The sequence below is a fragment of the Syngnathoides biaculeatus genome, chromosome 4, assembly GCF_019802595.1.
Source record: "Syngnathoides biaculeatus isolate LvHL_M chromosome 4, ASM1980259v1, whole genome shotgun sequence".
In the NCBI taxonomy this organism is placed as follows: domain Eukaryota; kingdom Metazoa; phylum Chordata; class Actinopteri; order Syngnathiformes; family Syngnathidae; genus Syngnathoides; species Syngnathoides biaculeatus.
Genome location: NC_084643.1, coordinates 18,876,474 through 18,898,409, shown reverse-complemented (window position 1 = coordinate 18,898,409; position 21,936 = coordinate 18,876,474). Strand labels below are relative to the sequence as shown.

The 21,936-nt window shown below is 42.1% G+C and overlaps 1 protein-coding gene across 7 annotated transcripts in view; it reads left to right on the top strand.

The window, feature by feature from the left end:
- piwil2 (piwi-like RNA-mediated gene silencing 2) overlaps nt 1-21,936 on the top strand; it is a 118,327-nt gene that overhangs the window by 78,589 nt on the left and 17,802 nt on the right. For all 7 annotated transcript variants that reach the window (XR_009794700.1, XR_009794699.1, XM_061817785.1 and 4 more), the window contains 4 exons: nt 7,375-7,476; nt 16,905-17,021; nt 18,184-18,272; nt 18,672-18,777. Coding sequence is in view for 5 of the 7 variants with exons in the window: in XM_061817785.1 (XP_061673769.1) it covers nt 7,375-7,476; nt 16,905-17,021; nt 18,184-18,272; nt 18,672-18,777 (414 nt within the window). In the remaining 2 variants the exon portion in view is untranslated. The remainder of the gene's footprint in view (nt 1-7,374; nt 7,477-16,904; nt 17,022-18,183; nt 18,273-18,671; nt 18,778-21,936) is intronic.

Here is a 21,936-nt window from a genome sequence, read left to right as displayed (position 1 = left end):
GTAACATATCTTCAGCTCCATAAGATTCTTATCAAATTATACTTCAAGAACTAGTAAGGTATTAAGACGGCGCCCGTACAGTTCATAAAAGTACAGTGAAACTGCGATAGAATGGACTAAATGGGTTAGGACTGAATGGACTGTTCTGCGTCAAACGCTGACAGAGTCAGCTTACATGAATGGCCGAAACATGAACAGATAGGCAGGTGATGCACCAGGTTTGCGAAGACAATAATATGTTCCAAGCGGAGGACTGCTTTGAAAACCCGGTTCAGCGTTCACTTGGCTTTGGTTGCAAGTAAGTACATACGTGTTCAATTGTGGAGTGGCGACAAGTATCTACCTCATTTTAAATGTAAGTACAATACCGATACAGATATATATGTCCGATAATATCCATATCCATGTGATGTTTAGGAGGTGATGAAATTTGGCCACTGTATAAAGTTAGTGTACTGTTCACGCTGAGGTATGCTGAAATTCGACTACGCCGGTGTGTGCTGTCAAGTGTTAGGTGCATTATTTAAAATACGGGCTGAATCTTAAAACGCAGAGCGATACCGAAGGTTTAGATTTTTGTTTTACGCCCACTCAGTCGCTCGTACAACAACAAATGACTCACTGTTGTGTGCAAGCAGCATCAGACGTTTAAACGTGTTTGAATTGGACTATTTCGTCAACAAGGTGTACGTAAATTTCTTGAGGCACCTACCAGTCTGTGTTTTGGGTGCGAAGCTCCACGTTAACTTCGTCAGGTCTCACCGAATCCCGTCCTTGTGTTGTGTTCGACGCTCAGACATATATGGTTGAATTTTTTCAAACATGGGAAGAATAATAAAATTCTTCCCCTTCAGTTCCTATCTCTTGCACAGAGCATTCTCTAGATTATTGGTTGTTTGTCACTATGCCGAGTAGGGGCATACACTTCGCCGAGGTTTATGGGTTGGTTCCCTTATCTATGTTCTAGTTATTTACCTGTGGTAGTCTATGTGTAGCCGCTCACTGTGTTCAATGTCCTCGGAGTTCAGTAAACACTCATTGCTTCGAAAACCTGTGTGATCTCTTATGCACACACGAGAAGCCAGTAGCATTTACACATTCCATAAAAACTTCTTCATCACTGCTATCGTCTCGAGATCCCAGTCGCGTGTATGCTTGTCTGTGTAGGAAGCCATTGTTTCCTGGGGTTTTCTAGGTGTGACGTCACACGGAAGCAGCTTCAACAGACCCTCTGTTTGAAACAGACATGGGAGGCTTTCGGATTACAAAAAAAATGTTCACTTTGGCGGTAATTTATTTAATTTCTGTTGTGTTTTCAATTGTGTTGTGAATTTATTTATTTATTTATTTTTTAATTTTAGCTCCGTTTGCATGATAGACAAATAAAATACATTTCCTCTTGATTAGTTAGACCTTTAATGTGGTGGAGGGGTTTGTGTATCCCGATGATCCCAGGCACTAAGTTGTCTGGGGCTTAATGCCCCTTTAGAGTCACCCATGGCAAAAAGGTCCTAGGTGAGGGACCAGACAAAGTACAACTCCAAAACCCCTACGACAGGTGCAAAAAATGTGATCTCAGTTTCCCTTGCCCAGACACGGGTCACCGGGGCCCCCCTATGGAGCCAGGCCTGGAGGTGCGGTTCGAAGGTGAGCGCCTGTTGGTCGGGGCTGCACCTAGGGGTCAGCCCGAAAGGGTAATATGGGTACCCTTTCACATGGGCTCACCACCTGCGACAGGAGCCGTAGGGGTCGGGTGCGATGTGAGCTGGGCGGTGGCGAAAGGGGGGTACTTTGGCGATCCGATCCCCGTCTACAAAACTAGCTCTAGGGACATGGAATATAACCTCTTCGGCAGGGAAGGAGCCCGACTTGGTGCGTGAGGTCTAGAAGTTCCGACTAGATATAGTCTGACTCGCCTCTACACACTGCTTGGGGTCTGGAACCACTCTTCTTGAGAGGGGTTGGACTCTGTTCTACTATGGAGTTGCCCACAGTGAAAGATGCCAAGCAGGTGTAGGTATACTGATTGCCCCCCCGGCTCGGGGCCTATACGTTGAGGTTTACCCTGGTAGATGAGAGAGTAGCCTCCCTCAACCTTCAGGTAGGGGGACGGGTCTTGACTGTATGCACCAAACGGCAGTTCAGAGTACCCACCCTTTTTGGAGTCCTTAGAGGGAGTGCTGTAAAGTGCCCCCTCTGGGGACTCAATCATTATGCTGGGGGATTTCAAGGCCGTGATTGGGAAGAACGGCGCCCTTGATCAGAACTCGAGTGGTGTTTTGTTACTGGACCTCTGTGCTCATCACGGATTGTCCATAACGAACACCATGTTCAGGCATAAGGGTGTCCACATGTTCACCTGGCACTAGGACACCCTAAGTCACAGTTCGCTGATCGACTTTGTGGTCGTGTCATCTGACTTGAGACCGCATGTCTTGGACACTTTGGTGAAGAGAGAGGCAGAGCTGTCAACTGATCACCACCTGGTGATGAGTTGGCTCCGATGGTGGGGCAAGATGCCGGTCCAACTTGGCGGGCCCGAACGGATTGTTAGGGTCCACTGGGAATGCCTGGTAGATTCCCCTGTCAGAAGGAACTTCAACTCCCACCTCTGAAAGGACTTTGCTCACGTACCAGGGGTGGCGGGGGACATTGAGTCTGAGTGGACGATGTTCCACGCCTCCATTGCTGAGGCGGCCAACCGGAGCTGTAGCCGTAAGATGGGCGGTGCCTGTCGTGGCGGCTACCCCCGAACACGGTGAACACCAACAGAGCTGATAGGTACCGGCTGGCCAAGCGGAATGCAGCTTTGGTGGTCACTGGAGCAAAAACTCGGGGATGGGAGGAGTTCGGTGAGGCCATAGAGAACGACTTCACGACGTCCTAAAGGAAATTCTGGTCCACCGTCCGGCGTCTCAGAAGTAAAAAGAAGTGCACCGTCAACACCGTGTATAGTGGGGATGGGGCACTGCTGACCTCAGCTCGGGGTGTTGTGTGTCGTGAGGAGAATACTTCGAAGATCTCCTCAGTTCCTCCAACACACCTTCCCGTGAGGAAGCTGAGCTTGAGTGCTCTGAGGCGGAGTCTTCTATCTCTGGGGTTGAGGTCACCAAGGTGGTTAAAAAGCTCCTTGGTGGCAGGGCCCCGGGTGTGGATGAGATTCCCCCGGAGTTCCGAAAGACTCCGGATGTTGCAGGGTTGTCCTGGTTGACACACCTCTGCAACATCGTGTGGACATCGGGGATAGAGCCTCTGAATTGTCAGATTGGGGTGGTGGTCCCCCTTTTTAAGAAGGTGTGTTCCAACTGGGGGAGGATCACACTCCTCGGCCTCCCAGATAAGGTCTGTTCAACGGTGCTGGAGAGGAGGGTCTGTCAGGAAGTCCAATCTCAGATTCAGGAGGAGCAGTGTACTTTCCGTCATGGCCGTGGGACAGTGGACCAGCTATACGCCCTCGGCAGGATCTTCGAGGCTGCATAGGAATTCACCCAACCAGTCCTCATGGGTTTTGTGGACTTGGAGAAGGCATTCGACCCTGTCCCTTGGGGAGTCTTAATGGGGGTTCTTCATGAGTGTGGGGTACAAAACTCACTTAATATGAGCTGTTTGGTGCTTGTACGACCGCTGTCAGAGTTTGGTCCGCATTGCCGGCAATAAATCAGACTCGTTTCCGGTGGGAGTTGGACCCCGCCAGGTTGCCATTTGTCACAGATTTTGTTCATAACTTTTATGGACAGAATCTTTTGGCGCAGCCAAGGCGTAGAGGGAGTCCGGTTTGGTGGCCTCAGCATCGCATCTCTGCTCTTTGCAGATGATGTGGTTCTGTTGGTCTCATCAACTCGTGATCTCCAACTCTCACTGGAGCAGTTCACAGCAAAGTGTGAAATGGCTGGCATGAGAATCAGCACATCCAAATCTGAGACAATGGCCCTCAGTCGGAAAAGGCTCGCGTGCCCTCTCCGGGCCGGGGATGAGATCCTGTGGAGGTGTTTAACAGGGTTCGCAACGCGGCCCTAAAAGTCCCTAAAAAACCCTAAATTTTCGAAGGTGCATTTAGGGGCCCCTAAAAGTCCTAAAAAATCCGCGAAAACCAGTCAAGCCCCTAAAAAGGCCTTAAATTAAAAAAAATCAAAGGGAGGACCTCTACCGCCAAAATTCTCCCTAAAAAAAAAAAATAATCTATTTTTAAAAAAAATAGCGATCCGTCTGGCGTCCGAAACAGACGGAACTTGTCAACGGAAGTCACCGTGTTGACAACTAGTCGCCACCTTGTCGATATTCCATTGTTTGTTTCCGTGAGTAGGCATTTCACTTCGTCTTCGTTACGACGTAGCGTAGTTCTTTCATCGGTCCAACTTGTATCACGGGGAAGTGCATTTTTCCAAGAAGCTTGGGTTGAAAGTAAGGAGTTTGGGAGCTGGGTTCGTCGAGATCCAAAAGATCGGCACATGTTTTACTGCCATCTGTGCAAGCAAAGTTACCAGCTTGAAAAGATGGGTGTCAAAGCGCTGGAGTCGCATCAGAAAAACAGGAGACACGCTGATTTGGCGAAGACTCTCTCGTCTTCTGTTGGTATGAATCTGTTTCTAAAATCAACTTCAGGCAGTGGTACTGGCAGTGCATGCGCACCTACAGTTGTCCAGTCATCGACATCAACCAGCCAGAAGTCAGGCTTTATGAACGTAGTTCAATACACGAAGATGGACTCGTTAAAGGCAGAAATCGTGTGGACTTTAAAAGTGATCTGCAGCCATTACAGTTACAAATCTTGTGAAAATAATTTGAAAGTGTTTGCAGTCATGTTCCCAGACAGTGACATTGCTAAAAACTACCACTGTGGGGAAAGGAAGACTTCGTACCTGGCTACATTTGGCATCGCTGCCCACTTTTCATCTCTACTGCCTCAAAGCCAAAAAAGCCAGAATAGAGACTGACATATCTACGCTTATTGAGAAGGCTGACAGGCTGTGTGAGAAGGCAGAAGAAAAGAGGAATCTGAGGTTTATCACCGAGGCCAATGCACTCAGAGGCAGAGCAAAGGACAAGAGAGCCACTTTGGCACCTCTGCAGCAACAAATAGAGGAGGCACTGGGTAGGCTCAAGGAGCTAGAGTAGGGGTGCTGAGACAGACATCAGTAGAAGACATTTGCGTATATAGTCGCAATTGTAGTTAGAATCTGTTTTTCTGTAGACTGTTATGTGAAGATGTTGACAATGGTCATATCAATGAGAACTACCACAAGGGGCGACAGGTGATCCCTGTCACAGGTACTGAGGTACTGGAACATTTGATGAACCAAGAACGGTTGATGGCACCATTAGGTGAGTCTTTTTTTTTCCCTACTCTTGATTTCCCACGATGGCCCTAAATTTTTTCGTGTCGGCCCTAAATCTTTTCCGTGTCAGCCCCTAAAAAGCCCTTAATTTTTTTTGGTCAGACTGAGTATGAACCCTGGAACTTTAAGTATCTAGGGGTCTTGTTCACGAGTGAGGGAAGAATGGAGCGGGAGATTGACAGACGGATCGGTGCAGCATCTGCAGTGAGGCAGACTTTGTATCGGTCCATTAGCAGCCATACAAACCCTTATTGCCTGGTTCTTTTATTCTGGCTAAGGTAAAACTTCAATGATTAGGCCGGATGGAAAGTTTAACAACTTGGTTGTAAATATCAATAAGTCAAACAATTTTGTTAGGAAAAGACTGAGCTGAGCACTTGGCTCTCCTCCATTTTGTTCAGAACCACACCCATAGAGAAGGGACCCGTCTAAGCTTTGGCATGCTTGTTTTATGGCTGAAACTGTTTCCCATTGTGTCATAATGCTGTCTCGGTCCAATCCGATCCCCCAGACTGCTATAACCAGATGACTACAGTCCAATTTGGTTTTGTGCCATACAAACTCAGTAGAGCTCTGAGATCGACTGACTCAGGTCAAATAGTGGAGCGGAAAGTCCAAAGTAAACGGGGTGAAGCAGCATTTAGCTATTATGCTGCACACAAATGGAATATGTTTCCAACAGAGGTGAGGTCATCCGCAAGTGTGAATGTTTTTAATCCAGGTTAAAAACTTTTTTTTCTCATGCTTTTTACAGTATTCCCACTTTTTCATCATATTTCTTGCACTGTATGTTTTTTTCAAATGTTTTTTGTCATTTTTATTGTTTTTATCCCAAATTAAATGTATTATCTCTTTGTTTTCAAATACTTTTAATCATGGAAAGCACATTGAGTAACCCCGTGTATGAAAGGATACAAATGAATTTGCTTTGCTTTGCTCTGGTTTACCCAGAGACAGTGTGCGCTCCACTTTTTTTTTAACTTTACTAATGAAAGTGTTGGCTACTGCTAGGGATATCACAGTCCTTTTGCCATACTGAATGAGTTAATTTTGCTTGTATCGAGTGCCACACAAACAAAGCTCTGAGTTAACAAAGATTCTGCGGTGCGGAGAGCATGCCAGGTGTGAACGCACCCTAGCATCCTATTACAGTATGTTCTGCATTATTTGTATCGGTGCGACTCACTGTTATGCAATTATGTTCATCAGGCTATCTGAATGTGTATCAAAAGTGTATGCAATATTATATAAGTGTGCAGCCAGTCATTTCTTTCGGTACTCATCATAGGCAAGTTGCTTTCATGAGCTGGGGTAAATTAGCACGTTGCCAACCTTCAAACGGCTTGACCCCCACCTCCCACCAGAAAAAAAACCCTAAAACTAGCATGTTTTCGGACTTCCGGGATGTGTTTTGTATGCTGCATGATGTTCTCTGTCTGCTCTATGGACAAAACACAAATATACCATCGTTACTTGGCTATGACTGCCGACATACAACATGGCCGCCATGTAGGCATGTGTGGATCTAGTAATATTGTATATCTGTGACCCAGAAATACTCTCCTTCTCTGCCGACATTGCACCACAGCATCAGTAGCCAATAAATTGAACTAAGAGAAAAATATAAACAACTTTTGAATGCATTGTTCAGTCCTGATGGTCTATTTTATGGAATAGTTGTGAGATCCATTTTATTGAGGTGGTACATGATTGCCTATTTCGATGGCTTGCTGGCAGCTGAAAAAGCTTGCTTAGTGTATTTTAAATTACAATTAAAAATTTTCAGTTATAACCATTTTATCCGATATCCGTTATATCGGGATCCATTTTATCAAGGTTTCACCATATTATGACAGACAGTTTAACCCTGGACCTTATTCTTTATTTCCATTTGTTATGGGGATGAAAATTGTAATCCCCAAAATTCAGAGATTTATTCATGTTGTCTGTGAATTAACAAACACCTTAATGATTGTATTTGTGGGAAGGAAAAAAATCAGTTAAACTCATCTTGTGATTTTTTTTTTTTTGTTCACAGGCTAGTTTGCAGCTTGTGGTGTGCATCTTGGTAGGAAACAGAAATGATCTCTACTGTGCCATCAAGAAACTCTGCTGTGTCAAAAGTCCCATTCCATCCCAGGTATAATACAACAATATGAGAAAAAAAACTAAGATGACATAATTGAATCTGTGTTTTCAAGACTCATTATGCATTTGTTTCACACTATATATTGATTCCCAGGTGTATTCACTAAAGGTTTCTTGTTTCAAAATGCACAAAGGATAAAGAAGTATAGCCCCCTTTGTGGCGGCACGGTGGAGCAGCTGTAAAGCGTTGGCCTCACAGTTCTCAAGACCTGGGTTCAATCCCGGCCCTGCCTGTGTGGAGTTTGCATGTTCTCCCCATGCCTAAGTGGGTTTTCTCTGGGCACTCCAGTTTCCTCCCACATCCCAAAAACATGCAACATTAATTGGACACTCTAAATTGCTCTTAGATGTAATTGTAAGTGTGAATGTTGTCCGTCTCTATGTGGCCTGTGATTGGCTGGCAACCAGTTCACGGTGTACTCTGCATCCTGCCTGTTGATAGCTGGGATAGGCTCCAGCACACCTGCGACCTGTGTTAGGATAAGTGGCAAATAAAATGGATGGCCCACTTTGTAACCCCCCACCTGAAATTACTCGTTTTGTGGGGTGGGTATGTGTGTGGCATAGGACTCACTTTTCATTGTGTTCTATCCGGCCAATGAGCTTTTGTAACCGCAGCAACCAATCACCGTACTTTGGTGCATTACGACGAGGAAATTGCTCCTTGTTTTCGAACAGCCCAGTTTGGAGAAACAGATGACCAGGGATTAAACATAAGGATAAAACACAACATTTTTGCTCACAGAGCTAGCACTTCTTCACCCAGACTAGGAGTAAAGCTATGGGCATGGGAACTGGTGTGGAGTTGCCTCACGGGGCAAAATTCAGAGCGGTCACTCATACACTTAGTCTCACTCACTCACTTTTGCACTTATCCTCACTTGGGTTGCAGGGGTTCTGGAGTCTATCCCAGCTGACTCAGGGCAAGAGGCACCATACACCTTGGACTGGTCAGCAACTAATTGCAAGGGGAGATGGAAACATCCAACCATTAACACTAATTTTCACATCTCTGGGCAATTTAGAATTTTCGATCACTTGACCGTGCATGTTTTTGGAATGTGGGAGAAAGCCAGATTACCTTGAGTAAAAACATTCAGGCACGGGGCGAACATGCCAACTCCACACAGACAAGGTTGGAAGGTTTTGCTCTAGGGTCCTCAGAATTGTGAGGCAGATTTGCCCATAAGTCGTCCTCCGTGGTGCCTCATTTAGACTCATCTTGGGAAATTAGCAGCTTATAAAAGATTTACTTGGTTGCTTAATTTCACACTATGTGTGGACAGGCATTCTGTAAAACAAAATATTTGCATACAAACAAAGAACTTTTTAAGGACATCAGAGGAAGGAGTCTTGGCCAGCACAAGGATGGTACGGTCTACAAGATCTTGTGGCATATTAATGATCATGAGAAAGGCATTAACTTGGAATTTCATGGGAGGAGTTTGTTAATGATCTCCAGGTAACTCGGATCACAGTCACCCGAAAAAAACATTGGTACTACATTACACTGTAAGAAATTAAAATGGTGCAGCGCCTGTAATGTCCCCCTGCTCAAGAAGGGACATGTCCAGGCCTGTCTGAAGTTTGCCAGTGAACAACCTGAATGACTGGGAGGAGGGCAACTGGTCAGATCAGGGGAAAAAATCGAGCTGTTTGGAATGATTTTGATTCTTTCACAGAATACTGTGAAATCCTCGGCGTTAACTACCTCTGGTCAGCCAGAAAACCTCCGGGAATGGACATTTGCCCTTAAAGTGTATGTCTGCACTCAATGCACCTTTTTGGTAATATTATACAGTTTTTTATTCAGAATTCGAATCTGAAACCCGTTATGAAGGAAACTTCTTTTTTGATTATCGGCAACAAATGATTGCACAGTACTTGAGCCGCTGGAAAAAGATGACAGCACAGCGGAATTAGACGACTAGACGCAATACGTCAGTAAATGTGACAACATTGTAAGAACGAAGATGAATTTTCCTTTGAGCGATGAACACTATTCTGAAGGGTCCCACGAAGACGGTGAAGAATGCGAGCTTCATAAAAGCGTTAAATGTTAATTTGAGCAAGTTAAACAGCACACACGTTCGAATGGAGACGAAATGGCTGGCCAAGAAGGTGCCAAGGATGCAGGGAAAAAGATGTGCCTCGTGTTGGAAACAAAGACTGGTAAGAATTTGTGAAGTTCTTGTTTGGTTTAGTTAGTAATAAACTTATAAATGATAAAAGCTTTGATATACTGAATGTATATACGAAGTAATCGGTCTTGTTTTAAAAATCTGGAAATGCTGTATATTTAGCAAGTAGTGACGCGACATCCTATCTGTTAATTGTCCAGCGTGATGGATCTGCATGTGCTTGACTGAGAAACTATCAGCAGTACAATATGCGTCACTATTTTGCGTGTACAAGACAAAAGACAGATAGATAAGTGGGTATATTTTCACAAATAAGGATTTCAATGAATGAAATCCGTTTAAAATGATGCGACGTTAATTTGAGAGCAATAGCTGGTGATATCTTGCTTCAGTATAAATATAATTTCGTGTGATAAACTAATGCCAAAACCAGACAATACCCAGACCCATCCGAACCCATTTTTAGTCACAATTTTTCCAAGATGTCATGAGCAAAACCGCAAAACTTTTTCATGAAAATAGTAAACCGGTGTCTTGTGGTTTTGTTTGAGCACTAAATACTTAAAATACAAAGGCAAAAGGGCTTGATGGTTCTGTTTACTGGACTGATATGGCTGTTTGAGTATGTAGAGGTTTGTGAATGAGAACTGATTTTTATTTATTTATTAATTACATCTACAGGTGTGCATGTAAATGCTGCATTCCTATGCAAACAGCAGAAGAGAGTTTTATGTTGCCATGAGAGTCACAATATTCACCAGAAAATGGCAGATTATCCAGACCGACAACAGTGCTTGACAGAGCACCCACGATTTATTGCTAGCTGTCTGAACCCATGGGTACTGGAGGTTTTCTACTTACAATTCCAGGAACAGTATCGGCAGTGACTGGATTTTCCACAACACGAGTAAGAGCAATTTTTAGAAAACATTTCCTCTTAATCAGCCCAGCTTTTTGCCCTTTATATTCATCCATCCATTTTCTTCACCGCTTAACCTCACAAGGGTCACAGTAGTGCTGGAGCCTATCCCAGCTGTCATTAAGCAGAAGAAAGTGTAGGTCCCGACTGGACATCCCGGAGAAAACGCACACAGGCACGACGGGGAGAACATGGGATTGAACCCGGGTCCTCATAATTGTGAGGCCAAAACTTTACAGCTGCTCCTCTGTGTCGCCTTACTAAAAGCAGCATCTGTCCAATCAATGCTTGTTCAAAGTCTCATTCTGAAAATTTTTCACATTTTCTTATCTTCAGGTCAATGCAACACACTGCTTATAAACAGATTGTGAGATGGTGTTGGGAAATTTTTGGCAGAAATAACCGGGTCCCACTGTTGTCAAAAATTTGTGACACCTTTCCTGATCCAGAGGGCCAAGACTACATAGGATTTAAATGGTCTACATCCTTATTCCCCCCCCCCTTTGTTTAAATGTTGATGTTGATGTTGTATATGAAGTAAACATACACCACAGAACTAGAATCATAGCATTTTTTTATTGAAGTGTATGCTTATATTTTGTATAAATGCTACATAACATTAGCACAGAATTATTATTTGGTCTTTCAATAAGAGTACTTTGAGAACACCTGAGGTTGAATTACATGTTGCGGTGTTCTCTCTGCTCTCAGAAAGATGTGTTCCGTCATTAATAGGCAGTCTGGCAACTTTTGGAATGGACCAAAGATGAGATTCAGCATCTGCTGGTTCGATGTCAACCTCTTATGCAGAAGATGCTTCCTGCAACTTCTGCAATTAATAGTAAAATGAGGTTTAAAGTTTATAAAATGAGAAAAAATGCATTGATTAAACAGTGGCCTAGCTGGTAAAGCGCTGGCCTCACAGTTCTGAGGACCTGGGTTCGATCCCGGCCCCGCCTGTGTGTAGTGTACATGTTCTCCCCGTGCCTGCGTGGGTTTTCACAGAGCACTCCGGTGTCCTGACACATCCCACAAACATGCATTCAATGGTGACTCTAATTTGCCCCTAGGCGTGATTGTGTCTGCGGCTGTTTGTCTCCATGAGCCCTGTGATTGGCTGGCAACCAGTTCAGGGTGTACCCCGCCTCCTGCCCGTTGACAGCTGGGAAAGGCTCCAGCACTCCCCGCGACCCTGAGGATAAGCGGTAAAGAAAATGGATGGTGGGATGTATTGATAAAGCACAGATTTATTTAATTCTATTTCATGGTTCACATTTTTTTTATTAAAATAAAAAAACAACAATTAATAAATGAAAAAACAAAAGTTTTTTGTCTATTATCCATTTTCTTAGCCACTTATTCTCACAAGGGTTGCGGGAGTGCTGAAGCCTATCCCAGCTTTCAACGGGCAAGAGGCAGGGTACACCCGGAACTGGTTGCCAACCAATGGACCTTTCCGACCTGTCATCCACTCGTAAAATAACAGCCAATCAGATAGCTGCATTGTCGTAACCCCTGGCTTGACCCGCCGCTCCCGCAGTCATGTCCAAAAAACAATACTGTTTGTCAGTAGCGTGCACTTTGAATATTTAATGTTTGGAAGAAAATGGTCCTCAGATGCACTTGGGGAACGTGCAATTCTGACGGAAGATATCCTGTTAGGTTACAAGGGTGCCGGTTGATTCATTTTCAAAAGCCTAAAACACAGTTCGCAAAGTGTCTGCGATGGATTAAGGCTTGCGGAAGACTGCACGTAAAACTCAGTGTGAAAAATATCAACAAACACAAGGCTGGAAGGTAAGTGAGCGAGAAGTATCTTCTCTGAGTTTGATTGAATTATTATCAGTGCTTTATACATTGCACGAGAACAACTTTCACTTTCTTAATGTATCACTGACTTGCTGAATGAAGTGTTTGTTTTATGCCGAGGAGTAAGGTTAGTGATACTAATGCGTGATGTCATGCAAGAGAAATGTCTAATTGCCTATTTGTATCGCATCAGACTTTTAAGACAGACCACTGATTTCCATTCCGAGCCAAGTCAAATGAATACACTGTCATTTGCATAATGTACACATAGCATAGAGAGTGGGCTAAATTTCGTGTCCTCGTGCAAACTAGGTGTTTAGTGGAGTTTAGCCCCAAAAAAGGCTAATATAATGCAAACATTAAAGTACTGACATATTATGCATTGCAGCATTTTGTTGGGGGTAATGGACCGACAGATCAATATCCAGATCCAATACAGGCAGATGGGACCCCATGTAAACCGATGCGTCCACTGCCAAGAAAAAGACTTCCGCCTGATTCAGAAAACTGCTTTGCCTCCTCCCATCAAAGAAAGTTCCACCCCTGAGGAAAAGTCTGAGTTTTATATTGGGACAGTGAAATAATTTTGAGTATAATCTTGAACATATGATGAAAATATGTAATAATCAGAATCTTACAATATATACTGAGCACAAAATAGAAACTTTTTTTATTTTAGGCATGTTAGGTCCTGGAGTTATCTTGTAATTTCAGTTTACTCCAGTGTTCAGTAGTGAATTAAAGTTACTATGTTAACGCTGCTTATCAAACCACAACAAATGATGTAGGTAATAAGTAGATTTTATTATTAGTTAACTGTCACGACCCATCAAGACGGAGGTAGGACCCAGATGTAGGAGTCGGGAGACACAGGCGTAATTCGGGAAAAACATTTATTATTCCAAGGTCAGGGATCGGACAGGCAGTCAGGTGCAGCAGCGGTAGTCAGGACGTCGGGCGTGAAGAGCAGGTCCTCGGGCAGGCAGGAGTCGGTACACAGGAGATCGATCAAAGCAGGCAGGAATATCAAAGGAGTCAGGCTTATGGGGTCAGTCGGAGAACAGGCGGAGGTCGGTACACACGGGAAAACAATCAGAGATACGGGAGTGCTGGAACAGGGCATGAACCCCAAAGATCTGGCGCTGGACCAGTCGTTCCCATGGTCCTATATACACCGGGGCCAATCAGCCAGCATGAGGCGCATACAGCGCGGCAACCCGCACAGCCAGGGCTCGACCGGCAGGACCATGACATTAACAGGCAGTCATTCCAGTACAGAAATCTTTTTGAACATATCTTTTTTACAGGAAAATCAATGTGTCACAGGATGGCTACAACTTATCAGAGATCAGTCGTGCGCCTACTGGTACTCAGACTGATGCAGCTAAACAGACTGGAGCAGAATGTAAGAGTTTATTTAGTTTGCGCTGTGCTTAAGAAAGGGACTGACATATTATTTAAAAAAAAACACTGAAAGTTGGTGAATTAATCCTTCCATGAAAGGAAGGTCTGGTAATCTTTGAATAAAAATATCTTTCTGAATGAAAAGAATAAATTCACAGAACTGATATCCTGTCATCATTAGCTGTCCCTGGACTTGCACATATTATTCATGAGTCTTCCTCAGTGAAATGTTGCCTCCCTCTTTTTGTAAGCAAAAGTCTTTGAATTATTCACAAGCATCTATAATTGTAGAGTTTCTCTCTTTATAAGGGCATTTTACTTCAACGATGCCAGTCTGGCCATTGTCGCATTATTTGTCGCGGTATTTGGCTTGGGCTTTTTCCCCATTCCTTTTACCATATTCTATAGGTGGAGCAGAAATAGACCTCTGGGAAAATGGTGTCAAGGAATTTTGTATTTGGGGCAGTTTTTCTGTTCAGCACTTTTCCAAAGTTTGAAGCTGTCAACCGTGACCTCCTTTCTTTAAAACAATCAGCCAACATAGCCTGGCCCCGAGTACTTAGCTCTCGTGCAACTAGGTCTGTGTTCTTGTCCACAGTATTCAGATGTTCTAAGTGGTTGGTAACTTAACTGGAGCGGGATGGTGCAAAGATAAATTTCCACATCTGTGCTGGGAAATCAGTGTAGTTGTCTTGAGATCGGTTTTGTGTTAAAGGAAAGTAGAATGTTGTTATGAAGTGTTTGTTATGTGAAAAATCGCCTACTAATTTAACATTTCTCATTTCAGGGGTGTGTCCTTTAGATTTATTGGCCAGTACTGTGGAAGTTACACAACTGAAGTCAAAGCTCGAGAAGAAGGACTGAACTATATAAAGTGGCTGAGAGAGTAACTTATTAAAAAGGAAAAGATACAGACTCTCAAGAGGATTGTATGAAAAAGACATTGATCACTATAGAAACTGTGCTTGAAAAAGAAACAAAGATAAAGGGACTTTTTAAGTACTGTACTGGCATAACATATGCTAGGTTTGCTGCATTATTGTCTTTTTTTGTTCCAAGTGAGTGTAATACATCCTATCCAAAGGGTCGATGTATAGTCACTAGCAAAACAAAACGGTCTTTTTTGACACTATGTAGGTTACTACACAACTTTGGACTTCAGGATTTAACTATCAGATTTGGAGTATCATTATAGTCTTAAAGACTTATATTCAACGTATGGATAGAGTTTATGTATTATAAATATGGACAAATGAATATTTGGCCTCATAGAAATGCTATTAAGATGCCAGAAAAGTTCAAAAAGGAATTTTCTTCTACTTTAGTAATAATAGATGGTACTAAGTTCAAAACCCAAGTACCATCAGCACTTGCTTTACAGTCAACTTCATAGGGACTATAAATCCAGCACAACCCTTAAAGCATTGATAGGATGTGATCCAAATGGGTCTATTGTGTTTATATCAGAGTTATTCACTGATGCTGTATCAGACAAAGAAATTACTTAACGCAGTGTTTTTTATGAAACCATTAAAGCTCTCAAGGGTATTGGTTACATCAAAGATAGTGGTGCAGTCATGACCGACAAGGGTTTTACAATACGCCAGGAGTTGAAACAACTTGGGTTTTGTCTCAATATACCACCATTTGGTTCAAGTGCTTCTCAGATGTCTCCATCAGATGTGGAACTCACTAGCAAAATTGCTTAGCACAGGGTTCATGTCGAGCGGGTTATATCTAAAGTTGAGACATACAAAATCCTTGCACACCGCATACCAAACAACGCTTTCCAAAAAAATAAAACAGATATGGGCAGTTTGTTGTTACACGACCTTTCGGCAGGATGTGTTTGTAAGTGACAAAATAGAATAATAATTTAAAGACTTGCATTACCTGATAAGAAAGTAGAGAGCCAATCTGAACTTCTCCTACAGGTGTGCTCATTGTTGTTGGTACATTCATGCAAAGTACAACTGCAAAGGTGTACCAGTTAAATTTTGTGGATGCTTCAAATCCTCAGTGGTTAAGGTTGGTAGCCTGGAAAAAATACACATTATGTAAAACAAAGATTGGCATCCTCCTTGTATATAGGCCATATGTGATTATTGACAATAAAATGCAACAATGACAATGAGGGTGATGTTCATGTATGTATCAGTACTGTCCTATCTCATGGGACAAGCGTAATACCTGTAAGATGTATCCACATGGCATATAACAGGTTTCCTCTTTCTCGGAGGGTTTTGCCACCACTACATGGTTTATAGCCGCAGGCTGTATTTTGGCACCATTGGGGACATGCCACTGCTGAGGTATGCTTGTGCAACTTTGCTGCTCAGGTATATGGGTGAAATTGTGACGTTTCAACCCTTGAAGTGACTAGACAAGGCCAACAATATGTGAACAATGTCCATTTATCCTGAAAAAACAGGCAACTGTCATATAACTAATGTAAAATAATTGAAGCGTCAGTTCTTTTTCATCAAAACAAGCACTACAAAAAATAGGGATATATAAATCGACATATATCAAATTCTAATACTACAGATGTACACTAACATAGTTAGTGGGTGCTTTTTGTAGTGTAGCATTACAATAACCTATAAGAAAAACCTATGTCTCTATTTGATATTACTACATTAAACCAGGTATTGGTCTGGTAATAATCTGATGTGCTTTTATTCCTATGATGCTTTAAACTTAGAACATTCAACACAGGTAGGTTCCCTGTCATTAAGTAAACATATGGATTACACATTCTGACTAACTGCTGTGAGTATAATAACCCTTGGATAACATTTGCTAATTAACACCCACAGACGATTTATTATATTTCAACTTCTGCCCATGAATGACACTTTTATGACCATAAGAGGATTGTTTTCTATCAGCATTCAGATTCACACTGGTTAGGGTTACACACATGCAATGTTATATTTTTAAACATTTCAAACCTGCGTGATGAAACATTGTTAGCCATGACACCTGCTAACCAGAGGATGAGCATGACTATATTTGTTTATGGTATATAGTGAAGAAAATAAGTATTTGAACACCCTGCTATATTGCAAGTTCTCCAACTTGGAAATCATGGAGAGGTCTGAAATTTTCATCGTTTTTTTACACCTCATTGTATTTGCTCGCTAGGCTATCAATGTCCGGACAATTTCCCAGCAACAGAAGTTAAGGAGTGTGGCCCAAAAGATACTCCTACAAGTGAACAGTAAATTAGGAGGAGAACTTTGGACTGTCAATATCCCGCTGGTAGGTCTCTTGCTCAGCAGCAGCCCCACATTGTATGGTGCCTGGGAAGATATTAGTGGAAAATACCTTATTACCCTAGTAATATTAAAAAGAATTACACCAAGATAGTAGGGCTGAACAATTTGTTTTCTGAGTTTTAAAAAAATTATAATTTCAGACAACAATGTTGCGTGTGATCACCAAGGATGCTTTTTTTTCAGCACTCAAGAATACAGGGACACCTAGGCTGTTTTTGAACACAACAGTGAGACACATGACTGCAATGAACACTTCCCTTAAAATATTACGCAGGTTTAGCCAATTGATGGAGCCTTTTAAGTATCCAATCGTTCAGAAGCTCTTATCTTTTTCACTTTAAGGTCATTAAACAAAAATAAATATTAAGACATATTTATTTATTGAAGACAAAAAAAACTATTCAGTTACCTGGCCCTGTGTTGAAAAATTAATGGCCCCCTAAACCTAATAATTGGTTGGGTGATCCTCAGCAGCAACAACTGAAACAACAACAACTAAAGTGTTTTATTAAACTGGCAGTGTTTCAGCACTGTGTGAAGATATTTTGACCCATTTATCCTTGAAAAATTGCTTAAATCTAGCAAAAATTGAAGGTTAAAAATAATGAAAGACATTTTCGTGGTAATGTCACTGCATTTCAATCGGATTCAAGTCTGGACATGGCCACTTTACAACCTTAAATTTGTTTCTTGAGCAATTTGGAAGTTGACTTGCTGGTGTGTTTCTGATGCAGAATGCGATCGTGTCATTTTGTTGCAGCTTTTATAGATCTTTTTACAAACTTGATTTTGTCAGGACAGATTCAGTTTCAATGATTTCTTCATTGAACAGGTGTGGAGGTAGCTTGAGTATGAAAATTAAATTAAATAATGGTTGTTATAAGCTCCAGCTAATTAATCATTTAAAAGAAGGGAGAATTGGTTTTCACACAGGGCCAGGTAACGGATTCACACGTTTTTCATAAAATATATGACCTCACTGATTGAATTCCACACTGCTTTTTTTTTTAACATACCACTTTCAACAAACTTTTTAAATACCAGAAAGACCTGACATTTTAAAAAAAGGTTTTGAGACTTTATATTAGTTCTGTGGTGTACTGAGGGTCTGGGTGATTGAATGTATGCTAACGTTTTACTCGTAGAAAAGTTTGATGGTTGTAGGAGTTGATGTCCACCATAACACCAGCAAGACTCACCAATCAGTCATGGGCTTTGTTGCAAGCATCAACAGGTAGGTCTTTTTTTGCCTTTTATTGCTCATTCATGTGGAGCTTGTGCTTCGATTTTTCACCCATTAAATTTCTTGTATAATGAATATTATGTGGAAAAAAGTTTGAATTTTGCATGTTTTCCCTGTTCATGCATTTTCTTCAGGTGCTCTGTTTATCTCCTTTTCTTAACTGAAAAGTTGAATTGCCCATTGGTGTGAATGTGAATACAAATGGTTGGTTTGTTTGTGCCCTGCGATTGGATAGCAATCAGTTTAGTCAATGTACCCTGCCTCCCGGCCGGAAGCATTTGGGATAGGCGCCAGCTCGCCCCCTGTACCTAGTGAGGATAAGAGGTACAGAAAATGCATGAATGGATTGTGTCAAGTCTATTAAAAGGCAATGAACTTTTTTTTTTATAGCTCACTGACTCGCTGGTATTCCAGAGTAACATTTCAAAGACCCAGTGAAGAACTCATCAATGGTTTCACAGTTTGCTTGTTGGATGCGCTGCACAAGTATCATGAGGTAAATGCGCAGACACATCAGTGGTGGTAATTGAGGTAATTATGTATGTTATGGTTAATTGCATTTTTTTCAAGCTCATTGTCAATGATGTTAGTCATGTTTGTGTTGTTGTTTTACACAGTGCTGTGAAAAAGTAGGCACGATGACGCAGATGTTGGGCATTGGCCTCACAGTTCTGAGAACTAGGGTTCAGTCCGGGCAACGCCTGTGTGGAGTTTGCATGTTCTCCCCATGCCAGCGGGGCTTTTCTCCGGGAACTCTGGTTTCCTTCCACATCCCAATAACATGCATTAATTAAACACTCTAAATTGCCCCAGTCTGATTGTGAGTGCGACTGTTGTCTGTCGCCATGTGCCCAGCAATAGATACTTTTCATTGACGTCATGCCAACCACATGTTTTTGTTTACAATGCCATTTTGGACGCGTCTACATAATCATAGCTAGGAAGCGATAAGTGTGTACTGTAAGGTTTTAGCTATGGTTACCGTTTGATCTTTTATCTTGAAAGTCCTTTGACAAACGAACACTGTAACCAGAAGCAATTGAGGCACTTCTGCTGGAGTGAGGAATAAAGAAAGAAGCCACATGTGAAACTCGAGAGCAAATATCGTCTCGTTATTATTACATTGAGCTTTAGTACTTCTCGTATATAGCAAACATTGCGTGATTGTGACTGTCGACATCAGCGGGGTGCAACGAGACAGGACGATAAGTATGTGAGCTCGGGAGGTTGGGGGATGAGCAAAATAAATATCACCCACGTTAAAAAGTATAGTTGGACTCACGTCTACATTATTCAATAACACGACAGCAAGATCATAACATGGTGTCAGAGTGACAGTAGTATAACTACAGACTCAGGGGAGGGGGAAAAAAACAAACTCACCGAGAAAAAAAAAAAAAACAAAGACAACGAGGAGGCCTTCAGTGTTTCAACTCATCTGATTTAACGAGATGTGTGGTAGAGATTCAAGCAACAAGCCGAATTCATGTTCACGGGACCGCTTAAAAACAGACCTGAAGAGGAAAAGTGCAGTTTCTTCCTGCTGTGGATCGGCGATAAAGGACAGGATGTCAGCAATACGTGGACACTGACCAGAGACGAAGACAAGTTGCTAAAAACCTGTTACAAAAAATTCTCTGGTTACCTCAGTCTGAAAGCAAACCCCGTATTGGTAAATGCAAGTTTCACGAGAAGGCGCAAGGTAACTGGGAGTCATGTGAGCACTTTGTGACAGAACTCAAGCTGTTGGTTAAAGACTGTAACTACACAAACAGTGATGAGATGGTCAGAGACCACATACTTTTCACGACCAACTCACCGAGTGTGCGCGAAAAGTTACTCAGCCAGGGGCCAGAGCTCAGGCTCGAAAAAGTGATCAGCATACCCCGTTCCTACAAATTAGCAAAAGTGCAGCTAAAGGCTATGGCTTGCGACAGCCACGAGGGTCACATTATCCACCACAAACTTGGAAAGCAAAGTTTCACTGCAGGTGCTAGTAGGCATATTGATAGCTCAAAGACCTCAGTAAAAATATGTAAAAAGTGTGGAGGATACCACAGTAAATTAGCTGAATGCCCAGCAAAAGGTAAACAATACCTGAAGTGTCAGACCCCTTTTTCCGTCCGTTCTTACAACCATAAGCCACACCATGAAATACCATGATGAAAAGGCCATAAGATGCTTATAAGCAAGCGAATATTTACAAAAAGATGACTAAAAAACACGAGTTGTATTGTAGGTTTGCCATCCAGTAGGCGTCGTAAACAAAAGTCAAGTGACTCATGATGTCACGTGAAAAGTATCTATTGGCTGGCAACCAGTTCGTGGTGTACCCCACCTCCTTCCTAATGACAGGTGGGATAGGCTCCAGCACTCCCACAACCTTCTTGAAGAGAAGCGGCTAAGAAAATGGATGGATGTGAAAAAGTATTGCACCACTTCTCAAATTTTTATTTTTGCAATTTCAGCACGCTGATTAGGATCATCAAACTAAATATCAGAATATAACCCGAGTGAATTTAAATCTTGTTTCCCTTCAGCTTGTCCAGTTCACAGATGTGATTTTTTCCATTTATAGATGGAATTCCGTCTTTTTAAATTGCATACATTAAAAATATATATATTTTCCGTTTTTCTGCAATAGTTGAAGCGACGCTGAAGCGAGGCGGTAAATGTAATACGCGTCTGTTGATTGGTCGAATGTGGACAGGCAGGTAATGGGTCCATTTGCAACGCAATGGCGGTGCTCGAGAGGAAAGACGCTTCGCGAGTGAAAGAAATTGATAGTAATGTCAAAAATAAGTTTCGATGGGATTGGATGGATACCTTTGGAAAGAAGGAAGTTACCACTCTTTTAAGCAATTTCATTCTCAAAATCGATGGACCTGATAAAGCATTGTGCACGTGGTGTCAGGATACTATTGACTATGGATCAAGAGGTTTCAAAGCATTGGAAGTTCACGTGAAACGACAAAAATACTTAAATCAACTGGAAGCAAGGAAAACGAAGTTTTCCATAGCTGGTACATTCGGATGTCAACCCAAGGCCAAAAAACCTTACGGACTTCATGCCTTGTTTACTTCCACTACTCCTGGTATTGAGAGGCAAGATCCACCGAAACAACCAGCCCCAGTTGCAGACGGGGTGGTCAATAACGAGGTGACAGTTCAGAAGCAATTACTTGTAGAAATGTCTGTATTATTTACTGATAACGAAACATGACGTTAATAGTTGTCAAATTCATGTTTCAATCATTTACAAAAACAAGAAATTAAAACATTTTTGAATGAATTTTTGATATACATGTTATGAAAGCACACTTGCATGCCATGATACAAATCTGAATTCAATTTAGTTTCACTTCGAGTAGTTTACTTAGTTGAATTTGTATTTGAATTTGTAATTTTTGGGGATAAAGGTATCCACCGAAATAATGATCATATTGTGTACATTTTGAAAACGGAATAGCATGTATTTATAGATGCACTAGATACATTTCATTCATAATACTATTTATAAAACTTGCACATTAAAATTGGTGATCATCCTTTGATCATGCTTGCACCCCCCAGACCACTGGCTTTTTTTTTCATTCAGTCAAATCACATGCCTGAGTTAATTGTCGCTAGAGTGTGTCGTCTTTTTCCATGTAAT